The following is a 20,326-nucleotide window of genomic DNA, read 5'->3' as shown; positions in this document are numbered from 1 at the left end:
ACACTAGAGAATACTCAAAGTCTCATTTATAAAGGATGAAGTCATGGAAGTAGATGTGCTAAAATCTTTAATATTAAGTACTAGTAAGGAACAGACTGAAGTAGCTGCTTTCATTGGATAATGGTATTACTAGATCAGAAATCTTCCTGTGCTCCCATAAACTTCAGACTGGGAGGGAAGAAATGTAGCTAGGCAAGACTCCCTCAAAACTTCCCAGTTGTAAGGGTGATACCACACCTAGAGTTTTCTAAAAATCAGAACTGAAATTCTGATGTTTCCTCAGGGAGAGAAATCTTCTCACCATCCAGGTTTTTCCAAAGGAGCACACAAATTTCTATGATGTTTTGAAAAAAGATCATACCAGAATGGACTTTTACTCAGTATAAAATTTGGAGGAGGAGGGAAGAGAGGCAGCATCCTCATTGACTATGTTAGATGATCTAAAAAGGGAACATTTCCCAAGGTCAGAGTTGGGCACGTTGTAATAAGCAGCAAAAGACAAGAACCATCCTGGACCACAAAAGTGTAGATATTAATATTAGTATTTTTCTGGCTCCTAACTGAACAAGAGCAGCAAGTTTGTTCAAATCTTCTTAACTCCTTTACAGAATACAGTAATTTAGCAGTTCCACACTGATATAATATAAAAATTCTGTTGCAGAGTCAAGGAATTGATCCAGACCCTTGAGATGCAGTCAAATACTCAAACTTCCCACAACTCTTCTTACTGCCTCTTCTTTTTCTCACTATGCTAATGCTAGGAGAATTAGGCTTACATAAGCAAGAATCCCTAAAACCATAGCCCTTGTTCCATATGAAAAAGAACATTAAAATAATAAAAAAAGCTTTTTCTAAATCACCTAATTCAAGCAAGGAAGAGCACCATGTTTTTCCTATCTTCATTAGTGTCTTTTCATAATCTTCCATTTTCCATCAGTATAGCAGCAAGATGGGAATTTTGTTAGTAAAGTTCTTCATCCCATCCTTGGTACAAACTGGGTCTTGACATGTCAAGGTGCACAGATGCTGTATTTTGCATTTCTTAGGGAAGCACTGCTCTATTTCCCTATTCTTTCATTTCAAGAACAGGACAGAGTCTGTACTGACTCCAGCTGCTAGAAGCACAGGCAATCTCTCTTTAATTTGCATGCCTAAATGGGGTACCAATTCATAACATGGCAACAAAATGGAAAATACAGAATTACTCAGAAATAACATGAAAGCAAATACTGAAGGAAAACAAGCTCCTTCCACATTAGTAAAAGCCATGGGAGGTTAAAAAAAGTTATGGAACTGCTGCAAGTACAGAGTACACTGGAAAAACAACTAAGAAAGGAGTAATTTAATACAAAAATCACTTTGGTGTAATTACAACTACCCACTATGGTACACTATGGATCTAATAGATTTATGTTTGAAAGAGTACCTTTATCTTCAAAGGTGAACAGTGTTTAGTAGACTAAATAATTTGGTCAGTAAGAGGCAATATAATTTTCTGTTTTATAGAACATACAGATTTTCTGCATACAGTGATCACAAACTGATGCAAGAAAATAAAAAGATTAAATTCAAGTTTCAAAAGAAACCAGAGTTTTAATTCTACGTATACTGTGTTCATAAAGTAGTGAGTTTAGGGTTTTTACAACAATAATTTAAGAAAACCTGAAATCTATCTGCTGCATTGAAGTCCTTCTTCATAAAACAGGGCAAATAGAACGCATGGCATGCAGAGCCACAAAGAAATATAATCAACAACACCATAAGGACTTATGAGCTTAACATCCTATACAGAAACACCAAGGATTAACTACTAGAAAGTGTATTGTAACAAGACAGTTTACTTCTCCTGCCTTTCCCTGCACTCAAAAAGACTCCAAAAGATTTCAATGAGCAAAAAAGAGCAGTGGCTCTCCAGACTGCTGGTGTACAGCCTCTCCTCCATGAGGACAATGCCCAGTTTGTTCATGGCTGCCAAAGCACGCCTCAGCCTCACTGAGCGCTGTGCAATGTCTGCATCTGCAATATTCCTTAGCAGCACCTCATTACAAAGTTCAAACTTCAGAATTAATCTGCTATTAGCAACTGGAAATGCACACAGAAACAGAACACAAAGTGAAGACCATCATTAAGGGATACTTACATGCAAGCTTTTCCCATAGTACGGGAAGTACATCAAGTCCATTGCGCCATTAGGAGGAAAATAATTTATGTTAACCATGCCTTCTTCCTGTAATTGCAGACAGCAAGGAAAGCAGAAATTAACATTTGCTTGCATAAAAATGAACACAAAATTAAAATGATAACCCAGTGATGAACTGCAAGATACCTAAAAAAAGGCAACTGACTTACAAACTCATAAAATAATTCAAACCAGATTTCTTTTGGCAAGCAGTCACATGCTGCACACATCTGCTGCAGTAAGGATGAGCAATACTTAAATTAGCAATCGAGTCAAAGACAGCCTGCCTTCATACTTATGAGTCAAAGAAATGGGGAAGGGGGGTATGTTCATTCTAATGAGTAATTTAACAACCCAACCCCCCATATATAATTTAAATCCCAAGTATCTCCAAGCAAGCCTGTGTATTTTTGGTGAATCATGTGCTGTTTCAAGCCAGGTTTTTAAACCTCTCAAGCTTGTAATGATACAAGCCTTCACAGAGAACCACAGACACCTCTCTGCAACAGTGTCATTCCTAACATTAGGTGCCCTCTATCCTTGAAATACAGGCCAGATATGAACAAACCCAAATTGTTGAAATGGTGATGTTGCTGGAGTTGTATCGCCACCTCAGAGGAACAATACATACAGATGCAGGCCTTACCACTCTACTGGCCCCTGCCACCCCAAATCCTGGAATAAGAAAGAATAAGCTACCTACAAAGCTGCTGCCTAATTTTTGACTAAGGAGTCAGTCAATCCATAAAATATACAAAATATGTATGTATGATTGAGCTGTCCAGACACAGGCTATCAGTACAGCAAGACACAAACACCTCTCCCTATACACAACATTCTTCAAGACTGTGTATCCTGGCAGAATAACAAGCTGCTCCAAGTTCACACCACTAGGAAATGCCCACATCTGTAACCTTCTGTAATAAATTAATTTCTTACCATAACCAAGAGAAATGTCATTAAAACAACCACCCCAAAATGCTAAATGCAAGTTCAGAACATCACTGTTTGTTCCATGTAATTAACAAGTTCAAGTTAATCAGCAAGTTTCATTGTTGTTTCTCTATTACCATATACAAAGCTGTAATTTTAAACAGATCCCTACAGAATTCAGAAGACAACTGCAGTAAGATCAAAACATATTTAAGAACAAGCCACAGCTCAAGGTTACCTTCTTTTCACCTCCTCAGAAGAACATACAATAGTTTTTTAGTATATGGCCACATTCTCATTCCTTTACAGTCTAAATTACTACAATCATTAATATAAGTTTATTAAGTATTTCGGACCTTGAGCTTGCATATAACTATTAAGCAGGAATATGTTGATTTTCACCATTATTCTTTATTTTATTTAAGCTCATGCAGCTGAAAATACTTTTCAAATATATTGCTGAAATAATGGTTAAATAATCAGCATATGGAATAACACAGGCAAAGTAAACAGGAGTAGTGCTTTCTGGAGCAGCGAAGTACAAGGCACGCATGCAGTCATCACTATACACTAAATCTATGCATTAGGCTCTCAGTGCAATAGCAGGGAGGTTCTGGGACATGCAGCTGCCTATCTAATGCAACTGCTGGGGGGAATCCAGATCTTCCTGAATGAGCAATCCTAATTAATATCCCTAAACTATTAAATAAAAGCAAACTAAAAACCACCTAAACAAGCTGCATTTGCTGAAGAACTTCAAGAATCTGTCCATTAGTGAGTGTCACTTTTTCTGCTTATCATGTAGTTTCCACAAAGAGCTGCTGACAGTCAGCAAATCTAAAAATTGGACAATGTAGCTGGACAGAGAGACTTCCAACTCTAACTGGGTCTTAATTAAGACTGCAGTTTAGAAAGAAGAATTTAACAGATGTTGAAATAATATGCTAAAGGAATTATATAAGACCCAAGGAAATAATTTAGGAAGGAATGATCTATAATCACTTAAGAAGAAGAAATGGAGAAGATAAAGAGCAGTATTCATTAGAAGAAACTGTAAAACAACAGATTTCTATCACGAAAAGCTAGTTAACTCAGATCCTGAGTATGCTGACAAAAGCAAGGCACACAGAACATCATTCATACAGCCATTCTTCATTCTTGTCAACTACAAAGTGATACCTAACACGAAGTCAAGATGGTCAATAAACAGCAGAAAAAGATGTATTTTGGAATTAAGGCTTTTCTTTTCTCTAGTTAAAAACAAAAAAAACCCATCAAATTTACCAGTTTTCAGTAAATGTTTTAACTTGAAATAAATACTGTTGAGAGATGTTCTAGCACATGTCTGGCCCCAAACTAAAGACCTAAAATGCTGATCTTCAAACTTCTTGGAGGCAGAATCTTTCTGTTGATTTGTTTATCTTTCTGGAGATTCTCAACACTGCAGCAGATTAGCTCCTACAGGGTGTAGGAGGAGGAATCAGCTGCAATGAGTGTCTGACACTGCAAACATTCACATCCCTCATCTACAGAAGTTACAGTGATGACAGCTTCAACTACACGAGGGCACAGGGAGAAGCATCCCCAGCTATAAGTGTGCTGACTCTGAAATGTTTCCATTAAAAAAACCCCACCATATAAAAAGTGCAGGGAGAATAAAGAAGATTCACCTCACAGGAGAATACCTGAAGAACATAAATTCCACAATGAAAAACTTAAAATGATGTTTCAGGTGGCCAAGACTGGCAGGATGTTCAGACAGAAGCTATTGAACTAATTTTGTATTTGAGAGACTTGTAAAAGCAAAAATACCATTTAAAAGTCAGATGGTGTGTTATGTCCAGGCAGACACTTCTCCAAATGGCCCTCAGCATATGTAGGATTGATGCACCAAAGATCCATCTGAGCATGAGGAAGAACCTTTTTCCTGGGCAGTAACTGGGCACTGGAATAGATTGCCCAGAGAGTGTGTGGAGTCTCCCCCACTGGAGATATCCCAGAACTGTCTGGACACAACTCTGTGCCATGGGCTCTAGGATGACCTTTCTTTGAGCAGGGAGGTGGGACCAGATGACCACTGTGGTCCTATCCAACCTTATCCACTCTGTGACTCTTAATTGTAAGAAATATTTAAAAACAGAGATGAAAGGGAAATAAAAATCAGTGAACAGTAAATCTACAGGATCAATTCTAACTGGTACCTAAGCTTTCCTAAGCAACTAAATTATTATGAGCTAGGATGAGAACAGGGTAACAAAAATAAAATAGATGCATTCAAAGTAGCAAAACCTGACAAATACTTCCCTGGAAGTCACTAAAGAACTACTAGGATGATTAATTTTTAAAATCATAACCATCACACTTGTGTAGATCACAAAAATTTTAAGAGGATACGGTAGCAGAACTTCATACTTATAGAAAGGAGATGCAAGAAAACACACACAAATGACTTCTATGTATCCCAAAGGGTAAAAAAATAGCAAAAGCTGCCACCGTGATCAACCAAGTTGTTATCAAGCTTACTGTTTTGCTAGTGAAACCAGTTAAGAAGGTAAGAAGTAGTATCATCTGCTTAGTATAGTTTTTACTACGTCTCTTAGAGCATCCATAGACAAAAGTTGAAGAAATACATCATAAAATAGGACTGCCATCAATATTTTGTAAATCACTTGAACATTAGTTCTCAATACCTCACAAGGCATTTCTGGTGGAAATTAAGATGACTGCTCTGGATCCTATTCCATGTTTCAATAAGGACTTGAGAGGCAAACCCAAGTTCATTCATTGATGGCACCAAGCTAAGTAGTGCAAAACACTTCCAAGAATGTGATCCCGTTAAAATGATCACAAAAAATGACAGAAAGGGGCCAAAACCAGCCCTATGTTTTTCAAAGCTGTGAACTTTGAGAAATCACATCTACAAATACAGACTGGGAAATAACCAGAAGAATTATTTAAATAGTCAAACAATTAAAATACAGACTAGTGTATTACAAACAGCAAATTCACCTTGCTTTCAATGTGATCACAAAGGGAGAAATGCTGTCATTAACAATACCTCAGCTAGAGGCAAACTTCTATCTAGTTTGGAATATCACATTGCAAAAAAAACTATACATTAGACAAGTCAAAGAAAAAAGAATAGTAGTAGAAGGAGCTTAATTCCTTTATTCCGTTCAAGAGAATGTGGGGATTGTGAATGGAAGCAAATCAGTCTCAAGTACGAGGAAGAATCACCTTTGCTTGCTATGGACTGTCCTAGAGAGATCAAAACTTTCAAAGACCCAACAAAAATAAAGTATTAAAATCTGTGCCTACCACAGCTATCTAGGATGAAGGCAGAAACCCTTACAAGTGTTTGTCTCATTAACTGCTAATATTTCCCAGCCTACACTTTTAGAAGTCACCAGAAGCTAAAAGCCAGGACTCTGCCCCTTGCTCAAGCTACAAACTTACCAACTTTTTCACTGCTCCCCAAGCAGTCTAGGGAAAACACCCAGAAGTCAAAGTAATTATTATAATTGCAATAAAACATTCTGTGTAAATCCATTGGTACATAACAAATTTGCAAAGATTAGCTGTTATTATAAGTAGTTTATATTTGATTTGAAGGCAACTTTTACTTGAGTGGTAACATTAGTTTTCACACACAGTTGTCTTACCCATCATTTATAAAATTGTCTAAGGTGCACTTGCAGCATGGAGAAAAAATAAAAATAGAGGTTATGAAATGGGAAAACAAAATATAACTCACAATAAATAAATAAACAAGACCACAAATACATATGTATGCATTTTCCTCAAATCTAAACCAAATCAGGTAGTTCAAACATCTAAGGATGAAAGAACAACCAAAAAATGTTTCTATAGGTACACTGAAGAAATTAAAGACACTTAAACTAAATGAGACATACAGTAAGATGAAAAACACAAACAAAAGTGCAAAATCTCTAAGAAGGGGGGAAGAGTGAAATAAACTACTTCATTATTCATCGTAATCACAAGGAAAATCAACAACACATTTATTTCTTACATTCTGAACTGACCTTAGGGGTACACTGTATATGTGGCTCTCCTTCAGGCTTTAATCCAATTATCTAAAGGAGACAAAGGTAAAATATTTACAGATCTTTTTCCCACTTTCAATTTTTACAGACTGAAATCGAACTTTTCCCTCACTAAATATGAGTTCATACAGGGACTAAGCATATCTATTGTAATTTTCATCTGAACACAATTTTAAACTAGGATTAACATTTAAAGCATTGTTAAATTAAATAGTTTACTCAGGTTAACTCAAAATAATTACAGTAGTAACAGAAAGTACTGTTTTCTTATTTTACATTTAGCATGTAATTTTAATGGCTCAAACCAGTTAGCAATTCAAGTAACAGGTACATCATTCACCAATCAGCAACAGGACATCATTGAAGAGTCAAATACTTTGTAGTTTTCCCCACCTTTCATAGTTTAAGAGTTACAGAATGCATTAGATTAGAGTTATTACATTAGAGTTCTGGAACACAGACATGAAGTACAACACTTTACTTTGCAGAGCAGTCTAGAATCTGTATCACAGAACAGTAAGTAAAAGCAAAGAACAATATACTTCTGAAAACAAGATTCAGATATTTTGGTTCAAGTCGTCAAAGCCAATACTGGTAAGTATTAGAATGTTTAAAAAGGTCACCTCATACTACTCTCTGGAACTGCTCAATGCTTCAGTAAATTAGACTCCTCAAGAAATGCAAATATGTTGAGTAGCAAACTGAACACAGATTTCAGTCCTTTCCACAGTAATCTTTTCATACAGCAGTAGTTGGGAGCACTTGTACTAAGAACTAAAAGATAAGTAGGCACTTACTCTATTCATTTTCACAAGCACGCAGGGAGTTCCTTTAGAATAGCCAAAATTTGCATCCTCCTTGCCAGAGCACTGTCCAAGGTCAGAGAGGTTAAATCGACAAGCCTTTTTAACAGCAGCCTCGCTCTGATCAAAGATCTTTCCCCGGGTACAATCTATGTTTTGTGACTGCTTTGAATCATTATATGCTATGAAACAAAAACAGCTTGTAAATCAGTGGTATAAAGCACATAACCAGCCAAAACCTGCAGATGCCTATATAAATAATTATCCTGTTACTTCCCTAAGAGTTTCCTCAAAGAAGTATTTTCAGAGCACTGTATCTTACCTCCATCTTAACAAACGCTTTTTCAAAGCCTACAGACAAGTAGCAACGTACTTGAATGAAAAAGAGTATTACAGAAGAATGAATACTTTCCTGCTTTTAAAATTGTAACAATAATCACAACTTCATGAATTTCTGTACATAAACTAACTACATATACTAAGCCAATAATGTATTAGTATAAAACCAATCAAGTTTTTATCTGGAAACTCAACCAGTTTTCCCTTTGCACATATTTCTTTTACAAATACACAGGAAACTTGAGAGTATTCCAATAATTAATATTAAATTGCCTCTACAATTACATCAGATAGTATAATTTATGTTATACTAACATCTCAAGTTGTTTCTCACTTTCTTGTGTTTCTGAAGTGCACAGACCACACTGTCACAAACGCTAAATGACTCCCATTTAAGACACTTTGTGGTTTCTTCTCCTCCCTTATACCCCAGCTCCCAGCTAATAAGGTAAAATGGAGAAAGGGAATGTTCATCCTGATGCAAGACCCACAGAACTGCAGGAGAGGCAGGTAGTCATGAAATGCAGCATTGCTCTCAGGAACCCCTGGCAGAGCTCTGAAAGAAAAGCCTACTCAGAGATGCTTTTAGGAGGCACCAAAACTGTGAATATGGAGAGATTCAAGTATAGCTGGAGCTAACAAGGCAACTCATGCACACAGGTGAGATTTCACAGCACCTTCCTCATTCTGACTTAGAACTTTTGAGGGGTTAAACTTATTAATATTTTCAATTTATTTCCATGTTATTAGAATAAGTGTACATATAGGCACATACGTGAAATAATGTATGACAAACCAGTGATTTTTCCACCCTTCAGATTTGTCCTGTATTAGCTTTTCTGCACGTTCTAAATTCAGTGTTTTAATATTTCTGTGTGTAGATACTGTGTATCAGAGTGAAAAATCAATAAATTGCAATTAATTTAATCTTTGTGTGCCTCATTTTTCAAAGAGACACCTAAGTTCTTCAGACTAAAGTACTCTCACTCAGTTACCAAATAATTTAGATTAAGACTAATCAGATAACATAGGTCTTGTATTTGTGTCTAAATACAAGACCTATGTTATTTTAAATTAAATTATTTTGGCATATGTAATTTCTACATCTTACAGTATTTTTAAATAACCACATCACCCAAAACTCTCCATTATGTACTGGACTATTCCTCATGCTCAGGCTCACTGTCCAATACAGGCATCTTACTCACCATTTTCTGTAAAATAGAGACTTTTATAACACATATATCTACAGTAACCCTGAACTTGCATTAGCGTCCATTGGCAATTAGTAACTACAAGCAAGAAGTGAAAAAATGTACTCAAGATTAAGACTCCTAAATTACTTGGGCAATTGTAAGTAACTTACATTCAAGGAAGTTCTGAAGTGTAGTAACATATTCTGAATATGACTGGCTGTCACTCTTATTAAAGTAAAATTCCAATGCAGTGTCTGGCTTTGGTGAAATCATAAGTCCTTAAAAAGAAAAAGTTTAAGTTAAGAATGAAGCAACTTATATTTCCTTCACCACTCTAACCCCTACTCAAACATCCATAAATTGGAAATTGTCTATTGTCTGTAAAGAAACATTAATGTTACCCCTATATTCTACAGTACTGGAAGGTACTTTGTGTTTGAAGCCAGTAATCAAAATCAGCATTATATTAATTAACATTTAAATCCAACCCAATGTATAACTGCAATTCACAAACCAAACCAAGTGATTAGGAAAAGCAAAATCAGCAGTTTAATCACTTTCAATCAAAGATTTTTATTGATCCACTTTCCACACTCAGCAAGTTAAGCTTTAAAAATAATTGAAAAAATATCCAAAAGCACACCCAGAAAACCTTCACTTCAAGCAACAGTTTAAAGCTTTAGGCAATACAGAGTGAAGCTATGATTGTATTATTCTTACAGAAACCCAGGGAAAAAAAGTTTAAAATTTGATTATACATAAAGGCGTCTTGAAAGTTACCCCAGTCAAAACAGACAAGTCAAATTAGTATTTAGTCTTCTCCTCCATCTCCTCAAACAAAGCTGAGGTGCCAACTGTCCCATGGAGAACAGGAGACACGTTACAGAGCCCCAGGGCATGGCTCAGTCAATGCTACAGAGCTGCCTCCCAGCCCCACAGCATCCCTGCTGCCTCTGGGGGCTCCGGGCAGGAACCAGAGCTGCAGGAGGTACCAGCCCATGGATCACCAAAGGCTGAACTCAGCCCCAGCTGGAGGATGGGCAAGGCACACATGGAATAAAGTGAGCATGGCCCTCTCAAGAGCTGACGTGCCCCTGCTTCCCAGCATACGGCCCAGAAAGCTGCAGAGTTCAATCTCAGGGATTTCTCTGGAGCAGGTGAAAGCAAAAGGGACACTGATACACCCACCCTGGGCCACCAGGAGCTGGCACTCACACAGGTACCTGATGGCAACAACCCCCCTCCCCCCCAAAATAAAAACAGCCCATCTTTATAAAAATAAACATTTAAGAAAGTAAGATAAAGTTAGGTTACTGCAGTTAACCATCACAGTAAGGTTCAGTAAAGTATATCAAGACTGTTTTTCAGCAGCCCAGGTCTATTAAGGATTTACCTACAGAAATGGCCAAGCTTCTCATCCAAAGGCAGAAACCATTTACAAATACTTGCAACTTGCCAATAATAAACATCTATACTAGAAACTCATCACGAACAAATGTTCTTCAGCTTTTAAAAAAACTCAGATACAATTTAATGTCTTCTATTCTAGTCTTTTATAGGATTCGAAATAAATCAAAAATCCTCTTTTTTGCTATAACAGCAGTTAAATTATTTCCATGGAAGCCACCAAGTAAAGGCTTTAATGACTAACAGTCCACATTTTGACTGCAGACTACTTTGCACCATTACAGTAATTTTCTGACCTTCACACTGAACTGGGATTCAACAAAATAAAAGGCAATTAGTAGCGGGCTGAAAAATCACTGGAGGGGTTTTACACATTAGGAGCTTTCGGGATAAGAGATTATTATATACAAAACTATAATATAAATGAAGGATTTAAATGGTATTTTTCAAAGAGTATATGACAAAATAACTAAACTAGTCATCAATGAATGAAAAAATAATTTGAAGAGATTTACTGCTTCAGGGGAATGTCAGAAACATCCTATGAAGAGGGGACCGCTCCACTTCCAGTGGATTACATTCTGCCTAAAAACTATGATGTGAATTCTACAGAAGAAGCTATTTTAAGGACTGATGCCCAGACTGTGAGAGATGCAAGATTTGAGCACTTCTAGAGGAACAGAATTAACAGCTTCAGCACAAGATCACATCTAGGATTGTAGAAGAGATTACATTATTTTACAATTCCAGGAGGGATTTAACAAAAAAGGTCTTAAAATCATCTGGATTTGATTTATACTATTATATCCCAGTGTACAAAGCAATTCGGGTATCAATTATAAAATAAATCAATTGTGAGATTTCCAAGTACATTTAATGTAAGAAGAGAACCTTTGACCTACGGCATCCAGGTTTTGTGTGTAGATTTTAGGTTTTTTAAAAGAATTTAAGTTTACAGCCAGGAACATTACATGTCTCACTGCAAATGAAAAACAACAGAGTTAAGGAGAAACATTAGAACGGAAACAAGCAACTTGATTAACTTTAATGTATGAATTACTAAAGACATGGTTAATAAAGATATTTAATTCAGAAATGTTACAGGAATTCTTCAATTAAAAACTTATTGCAGCATATACTTTTAAAAACAAACATCCCTTATGACTTATTTCAAAGTCAAGGAAAATTAATAGCCTGAACCACATGAGAGAAGAAATGTCACTCAATCCCAGCATTAAGCCACAGCTACCCACAGCTTCATCCACTATGATGCTTCTGACTTCCACAACAGACACAATGGGAATGGAGAGAAATGGTCAACTAAGCCACCTTTTTCTTCCCTCATTTATTTTTCTTCTATTTTTTTTTAATTATTCTTTCGAGCATCTAGCCCATTGTTAGCTTGAAAAAACAGCACAAATCCTCAAAATCCATTACAATATGACACTTGTTAGAGAAGCCAGAACACTACACCAAAACAAATTCTGTTCACACTGGCCCAACTGCAACTTGCTCACACAAAGATTACTGTATCATCTTAAGTGTGGATACAGCTGCAAGGTGATGTTCCATTTTAAGAGCTTTGCATTCAACAAAAGGAAAACAGTATTTTAAAAAATAACATCATCTCACTTCCCCCAATATATTATTATATTGGTGAAGACAACCACCTTATCACTCATTCTTATTTGTACAGGGTTGGTTTTTTTAACATACAATTAGCTCCTTGGAGCAGCCAACAGTGAGGCAGGAGGGCAGCACACAAAGGCAGCAAGAGAGCACTTTCAGTGGCAGCTACCTGTTACATGGACTTAGCTTCATCATAAACACGGCCCTTACTCCAGTGGATCCCTATCCCCACAATCCCTGACATCCACAGACTTTCCATGTTGGGAACTATCTAATACTGTAATAAAAACTCTGCAAAGGCCTCTATCCCACAGTCCTTACATGCTCTTGAGCAGATCACACCCACAGTAGAGCCTTCCTGTACCTTCTGCAAAGTATCAAATACTAATCGAGGTGGCCTTCCACCTCACCCAAGAGAACTGGTTTAAAGTAGCTTTACATCAATTTGATTAAGTTATAAACCAACTTCTACATCAGCATGCTGTGTGGATCTGCAGGCAAAATTGTGTTCTACATGACAAATTCAACTGACAGGAGCTTAAAGGAAAAAACAGCAAAATTTAGCAAAAAAAAACCATACAGAAAGCTACTGCATGAATTTATGCTATAAACATATATAACCTGCCTTACACCATGTTTTACCTTTGCAACCTGCAAGTAACTGAATAATGACGATTTCCCATAAGAGGTTCGTACTTCAAAAGAGCTCTCAAATGAAACTCAGTTGTTAAACCAGACAGAGGTTAATGAACAAATAAATACAGTGTTACCTGGACTAGAAATGCGGTCCCGGTACTTGGGTATATCACTGCTCAGGGTCTGAAGCATAACCCACATTGTGAATGTGAAGAGTGCTGCTAGGAAGCCATAGAATACCAGATAGAATAGCAAGATCAATCCTGTAAAGAAAAAGATAAAATTACAATTTTTGTTTCATCTAATTCCATTACCTATTTTGAAAATCAGAAATGGGAAATTAGCAATACAATGTTTGTAGTCATAATTATGCCCCTAGCATACATATGTAATGCACAGTGCACAATAATGCATACAAAGAGGTTTTCTTAATACTTTCTGATTCTTAAAGCTTACAGGCCATCTTGGCATCTCTATTTTTAAGAGAGAAGCATTAAAAACCACTCTTCGGGCTATACAGGAAAGCTAACAAAAATTACTAAGTAGCGCATTACAAAAAGAAATAAACTGTCACTTGTTTACTAGCATTTTAGCTTTGTATCTGGTTCTTAGGAAGATGAAAGAACTGAGGGAAAAGATAAAATTATTACACTGGATCCAGACCAGGGAGGAAGCAATTGTTGCTTTAATAACATAGTTGATATTTGAGGGAACTCCACACAAGAGTAGTTCTTCACACACATCCAGTTACAAGATACTTCTCAGGGTGAAAATGCTTTCTGCCACATGTGTTTGGAAACAAACCAAGCCTTCTCTCCAGATTTATCCAGCCTAACACACATACCTGCTTTACCAATCTACCCCAGGGACACAGCAACCCCACCAAATTCACCAAATACAGAGATTATTACCAGCTTCAACTTGTTTCATTAACTGAGCACTCAATACCAACCTAAATAAATGTGTGGTATTCTGTTTCAAGACAGGCTTAAGGACACATGCAGAGAATTTGTCAAAAAGAATGGGAGCTATTAAAAGTACTGAGGGGACTGGATGCTTGGACTGAGAGCCATCTTTAAAACCATTATAATTCAAAAACACAACCAAATGTTGACACAAATTCAATTTTTATTGGATATTCTAGCCATAAGGGCACTCTCAGAAGCCAGATATGTAACTTGGGTATGAAGAAATGTACTTCAAAACCATTATGCAAGATCCTACCACTGACACTTGACAGAACCAAGTGCAGAACTTTCTAACCTTTCACAGAAAAGGCAAGAGCAAAAGTAAACACAACCGTACCCCAGTGCTATGTACTGCCCACTGGAATAAGACAGAAGCAAGCCTAAGCCCTGGCTCCTGTCCCAAAAACTATGCTTGCATTTTGCACTGAAATAGTCTCTAGTGTAGTATGGTACCCAGAAACCCATGACTGCTAAAAATCCAAGTACCCGTTTTACTTCTCCCAAAAGAATTCTGTGTACATCTATTAAAATAATGACATGGCTTCCAAATTCTTTACCCTAAGTAGAGTTCTCAACAGCGACCAGCTGAATGTCAGTGGATTCTCCATTTGGTTTTAGTTTTCAATCTCACACATGATGAAGTTACCTACCAATCTGCAATAACCTGAAAATGATCAGCTACTTAAAATACACTTGAAACCACCAAGATGTAAGATTCTATGCAGCAATTAGAAGTAGCAAAGTATGCAAACACAAAAACAAGATTACTCTATAATGAACAAGACAGCTGGACATCTATTGTGAATGATTGCTAAGGTTATTTAGAAGCTATGTAGCTACTAAAATGAGAACATAAAAACAAATAGTAGGAATTCTAGTCAACAAAGCCATTACAAGAGTTGCATCTGTATTTGGCACAGCAGCAATGTGTTTTACCTACAAGCTTGTAATTGCTTTAACTGGATTTAAAGCAGAACGAGGATCTTCTGATTAACATCCACTGGGTTCTGGGTATTATAAAACCAACCAAACAAAAAAGCTCCCTTACAAAACCTCTGGTCAGCTCTCATTTTGATCCATACAAATTAATCAACTACTGGATACTTCCCTCAAACTCCCTAGACCGCACACTTTCCATCAAGTGACCGAGACGTTCATCAAACAGTCCCAATGGAACAGAAGAATTCGACATGCAAGACAAGACAAGCAGCTGCTGTGGCAAGTAGAGTAAAAGCAAGAAAACCAGGGAAGTTATTTCAGAATACACTCATATTTAATTTCAAAAACAATATGCCAAACTTCATTGGAACAAGAAAAAACTGATGGGCATAACATGGGCACTCAGAGCACCATGGAGTGCAGCTCAAAGCAGACATGGCCCTAGGAAGAGCCCTGCTTTGGGGCAGCACCACATCCCCTGTGCTCCTGACCCTGAAGGGCAGTGCCACAGGGGCAGCTCTCCCCCGTGGGGTCCCAGCTGTCCCACCCACCTGCACAGCCCCTCACCCCAGCAGGGCTGGCAGTGCTGGGACCGCTTTCCCACCGAGGGCAGCTGCAGGGCAGAGCTGGGATCCCTCTCAGCCTGGAGGGAGTACCAGGACAGGGGTAACAGTGGTCCCCACTCCTTGATGGAGACTGCAGTGACAACAGCACCTTCCCCAGCCCCGCTCCTCCCAGCAGCAGCCCAACCACCAGGGATGTGCAGCAGAACACGGTTGGAAAGGCTGTTTCTACTCACAGCCCTGAAGCTGCACTAACCTCCCCCAACCCAACAAAGTTTAATCTTTATTTTAATATAGCTTGTAAATGCACTGCAGAATGCTGACCACTAAACTGACCCATTTACATTACTCTACCACATTAAGAAGAGGGAAAAAACAAACAACAAAAATCCCCTCTGCAACTTCCAACAGCTCCAAACTGAGTAAGCTGCTCTTTGTGAGCCTATTAGTACTAATTATCCTTAGCTAATCACAGTGAGCAAGCCATAACCTGTCAAGAAACTCTGCCAAAATAACTTCACATAACACTGGATTTCTTGTCAGGAAACAAGATGTACCCAAGTAACAGTGAAAAGCTATCTTCCATATTTCTTCCAAACAAAGTCCAGCTTCCACATCTAACATGCAACCCAATTAAATTGTTGTAAAACATCTTGTACACCAAAACGCTAACACAAGAAAAACTGAAAACCAAAATTCTGCATTACAGTTTACTTAGTTGTTTTGGTTTGCTTTTCTTTTTGCAGGGCAACACAGCACCAAAACCACTTCTTCATATCCTAACCACATCAACAAGCAAGTAAAATCTGGAAGACTTCCATTTCTGAACCAACATGTTGATACTGTCATTAGCTGGAATTCATTTGCAGGAATCAAAACACTTCTCCACTGTGAAAATCAGAATTTTTTACTCTGGTGAATGCAAGCTATCACATACCGGGCCATCATTTCCATGGAATACAAGCTTTCCAAACTGTACATGGCAAAAACAATGAAAAGTATGTTACTCAGGCATAAACCAGACTGACAAATCTACCTGTATGTAATGATTAGTTGGATATATACAGGTATCAATATAAACACTCCCACAAACAGGGTAGCAACTATACAACATTAACTGCAACAACAAAAATTAAATTGTTTTTATAGTTTGTTGGATTCCATGCTGCACTGATCCTATCACCTGCATGACTGTCCTTCAGAACCTTTAACCAGTGGGATTTAAACACTCAAGTGATCCTCCTGCTGACTGATACCAGGAACATCAAGAAGTTTTAGTCCACCTGCAGATGATTTCCTTACTTTAACCTAACTATACACATGAAATAATCGCTAATCATGTTTCAATCTTATTTCTTGGACACTCAAGAATTACTGTTTTCCAGATTTGGGTGACAGCAGAGGGAGGAAGAAAAAGACTAGTTAGAAATACAACCTCAGTCCCATGTTATATTTTATGTCACAATAAGCCAGGGCTCCACACAGTACATGGCTACACCTTAGGAGACAATAAAAACTGTCAAGGGCAACACTTGCAAAGAATGCCAAAAGCCAGGTTTAAGAATTTAGAACACCCCACCACCACCACAAAATACACTTACTGTACTACTAGAGCATACTGATATCTGTTACAAGACAAAGCAAGATGCCTTTTTTCAGAGTGCTCCGAGCCAAGGAAAATAAAATACTCTACTGCAATGGCAGACAGTGATGCCAGAATGTTTAATATTACACTACTCATGAAGAAAGCTAAATGACAATAAATCTCTGCTCGAAACACCAATAAAGAAGACAGAATAACCATGTCAGAAAAGCAGTTAAAAGTCTGACAGCACTTCTTTTGTCTTCACTGAATTCCAACCAGTGAAGACAAAAAAAGAAGCAAAGCAGGATCCTTTGCCATGGTGGCCAACAAGAGTGTATTTCCATCAACATGGTGGAAAGTTTTCCCAGAAATAAGGCGTTGGGTGTTGTTGGCGGAGGTCTGTCTTTGTAATTACAACCACGTATCTGTGCACTCAAAAATACAACTAAGCTTCAAAAGAAAATTCAGTAGGTCTGAATTTCTGTGCACTTCAATGCAATGCCACCTCTGCCTCGAACACCCTGACACAACCAACTTTACAGAAAGTCTTAAATACACCTGACATGACATCTAATGTGACCAGAGATGAAGTACTGCTACAGCCTATATTGCCCTTCTTTTTTGGCACAAATTATTTTTTTATTAACCTTATGTGAATAGAATTAACTATCTTGTAAGACAATGCACACACCTGAGCATGCAGTGAGCATCTCAACACAAGTCTTTCATGATGATCTCACTCCATCCTCGCAGCACCTCGCCATTACAGGCAGAGACTGACACTGATCCTCCTGTCACTTGCAGAAGGCCCCACCCAGCAGCCTGCCGAATCCTCCTTGCTCTGCTCTACCTGATTAAATGCCGGGTGCAGCCCAGACCCACCCTCGTTCCCATCACCTCTTCGACGACTATCAGCACCCCTCACGCCTTGCTGCTGAGAACAGCATAGCCTCAAGTCAGCAGTTTTTCCCAGTATTTTCTCTCTTTTAATACAACAAATGATTATGCCAAGTAATTAAAAATAGAAGCGTTTGGGGGAGAGTGTGTGTAGGTTTGGATATCAACTTGTGAAAGATTCAAACTGAAGTACCCCTTCAGTCTTAAAAAAAATAAGGTGAAAATCTCCAATTTTCTTCTGCAGGAGGAGACGTATTATCTAGTTTTCACCAAGGTGTAAAAAGCATCTCTTTACTAAACTCTAAAATGCAACCTCTGTTACATGACAAATGAGTACAGAACCACTTGTGTCTGATCTTTTCACAAACTCTGAACTGGAAATGGCAGAGAGGAGTACTCCAATGCCACAGCATTGGCATTCACAGACAATCACTGCCTTGCACTTACCATTTACATAAGCCCCCCAGACTATGTCAGACCAGGGAAAACATGCACATACTGTGAATAATTACTTAAAGGCTTCTCTACTGCTCCTGTCTTATTTCTGTGAGGAAGCTGTCTTGAGACAAGAGAACTATGCACAGAAGAACCAGAGCCAGCTGAATTCTCATCGTGCTGTCCCTGGAGACACGACAACCCACCAAGCTGGCAACCAGAGCTCCCCATCCCTGTGTCCTCGCTTTTCAGCCCAGAGACCAGCAACAGAAAAGCAACTGTAGTCGGTGAGAGAGCTCCAAGCTCACACCTCGATTGCGGGAGACCCAACCCTGCATATTCTTCTGTGCCAACAGAGCCACCCACTCAGTGTCCTGCCATCAAAAAGTTAAACCAAACAGAAAGCCACACACCACGCCCCAAAATAGTCAGATTATAATTAAATTAAATAAGCACAGTATATTAATAATGGAATGCCAAAACAAACAAAACACTGAAAACATGGTGTTACTGAACATTGACTCGCTAATGCCCAGGCTAAGGAAATGGTATACAGGAGTAACCACATGCCAATCACCTAAACTACTAAATAAGTAGTTATTATAACTATTATTAGTTATAGTTTTTCTTCTTAAGGAAGTAAAATTATTCAAAATGTCTATAGATACTTTCTCGAGTAACTGTGGAAACTCATTTACCAACCAAGTCATCTCAACTTCAAATGTTATCTATTGGCCTTGGTCTAACATGGACTAGTAACATCCTAGGTGACTTATCCTACTAGATAGGTTTAAACAGAGAAGATGGTTTCATCTTCCCCTTAAAACAAAAAAAAACAAACCCAAAAAACTTGCAAGCTATTTCTAACATATCTACAGTCTGTGCTGCTCAGACTCATGACACAGCCAGACTTCTGCAATCCACACACCCAGCCCACGCACTTGAGGAAACCTGCCTGTACAGAAAGATCACTAGACAACAGCATAGTGGAAATTTCCTATCCTTTGCTATTCAACTGGCAGAGTAGCTGCAAGCTCTTATTTCCATCTGAATGGAGGGGAACTCCTGTCAGAGCTCGGGCCCTCTCCATCTCCTGAGAGACAGGAGATACTGGCACGGCACAGAAAGCACACCCCAAGCCCTGTCCGCTTAAAGCTCCTCCTCGCTATTTCAACATCAGCGTTCATTGAGATCGTGTCAAGGCCAAGGATGTATTGGCCTGTTCCTTAACACCACGCTGAGAGCCTTGTTGGTTTTGTAAGCACAACCATTAAGTATCCCAACTACATCCAAGTTTTGGAAGGAGACGCAGCATTTTCTGAAGTCAGTAAATATGTCCCATGAGGACTGAAGAAACATCCTAATATTAAGCATTTGTACAACTGTTTAATATGAGAAAACACACTCGGAAAATCAAAATATTTTTATTGGAAGCAACCAGATTACGATAACATGCTTTCCAGCTCAGAAGAAAGCAACAGGATGACTACCTGAAAATAGGAAAATAAACACTGCCTTCACAGGCTTTATTGGAGAGCCTTCATTTAAAGCTTCCTTTAAGAAAATAAAAGGCCCAGAAGCCCTACGCTGGAACAAATTTAGCACGATGACGCACAACCACACACAACGATCACTTTCTGGAACTGGGGCTCATGAACTTTTGGGGAGGGGGATTGGGGATTTTCCTTTCCTCTCCCAAACTGCAGCTCTAAGCACACAGGCAATCCGCGCTCATTCATTCTGGATTCCG

General features: G+C 38.2%; 1 protein-coding gene across 1 annotated transcript in view; it reads right to left on the bottom strand.

Moving 5' to 3' along the window:
- The window catches only part of ATP1B3 (ATPase Na+/K+ transporting subunit beta 3), a 16,849-nt gene extending 3,402 nt beyond the window's left edge, over positions 1–13,447 (bottom strand). Inside the window, exons 1-5 of the mRNA XM_031060024.1 lie at positions 13,324–13,447; positions 9,688–9,795; positions 7,977–8,164; positions 7,159–7,209; positions 2,141–2,227 (exon numbers count right to left, since the gene is read on the bottom strand). Of these exons, the coding sequence (XP_030915884.1) occupies positions 2,141–2,227; positions 7,159–7,209; positions 7,977–8,164; positions 9,688–9,795; positions 13,324–13,390 (501 nt within the window). The 5' untranslated portion in view covers positions 13,391–13,447. The remainder of the gene's footprint in view (positions 1–2,140; positions 2,228–7,158; positions 7,210–7,976; positions 8,165–9,687; positions 9,796–13,323) is intronic.
- Between the last annotated feature and the right edge of the window lie 6,879 nt (positions 13,448–20,326).

This window comes from Geospiza fortis, unplaced genomic scaffold (assembly GCF_000277835.1).
Source record: "Geospiza fortis unplaced genomic scaffold, GeoFor_1.0 scaffold318, whole genome shotgun sequence".
Taxonomy (NCBI): domain Eukaryota; kingdom Metazoa; phylum Chordata; class Aves; order Passeriformes; family Thraupidae; genus Geospiza; species Geospiza fortis.
The sequence above is the reverse complement of the archived record's forward strand: the minus strand, read 5'-3'. Positions and strand labels throughout refer to the sequence as shown.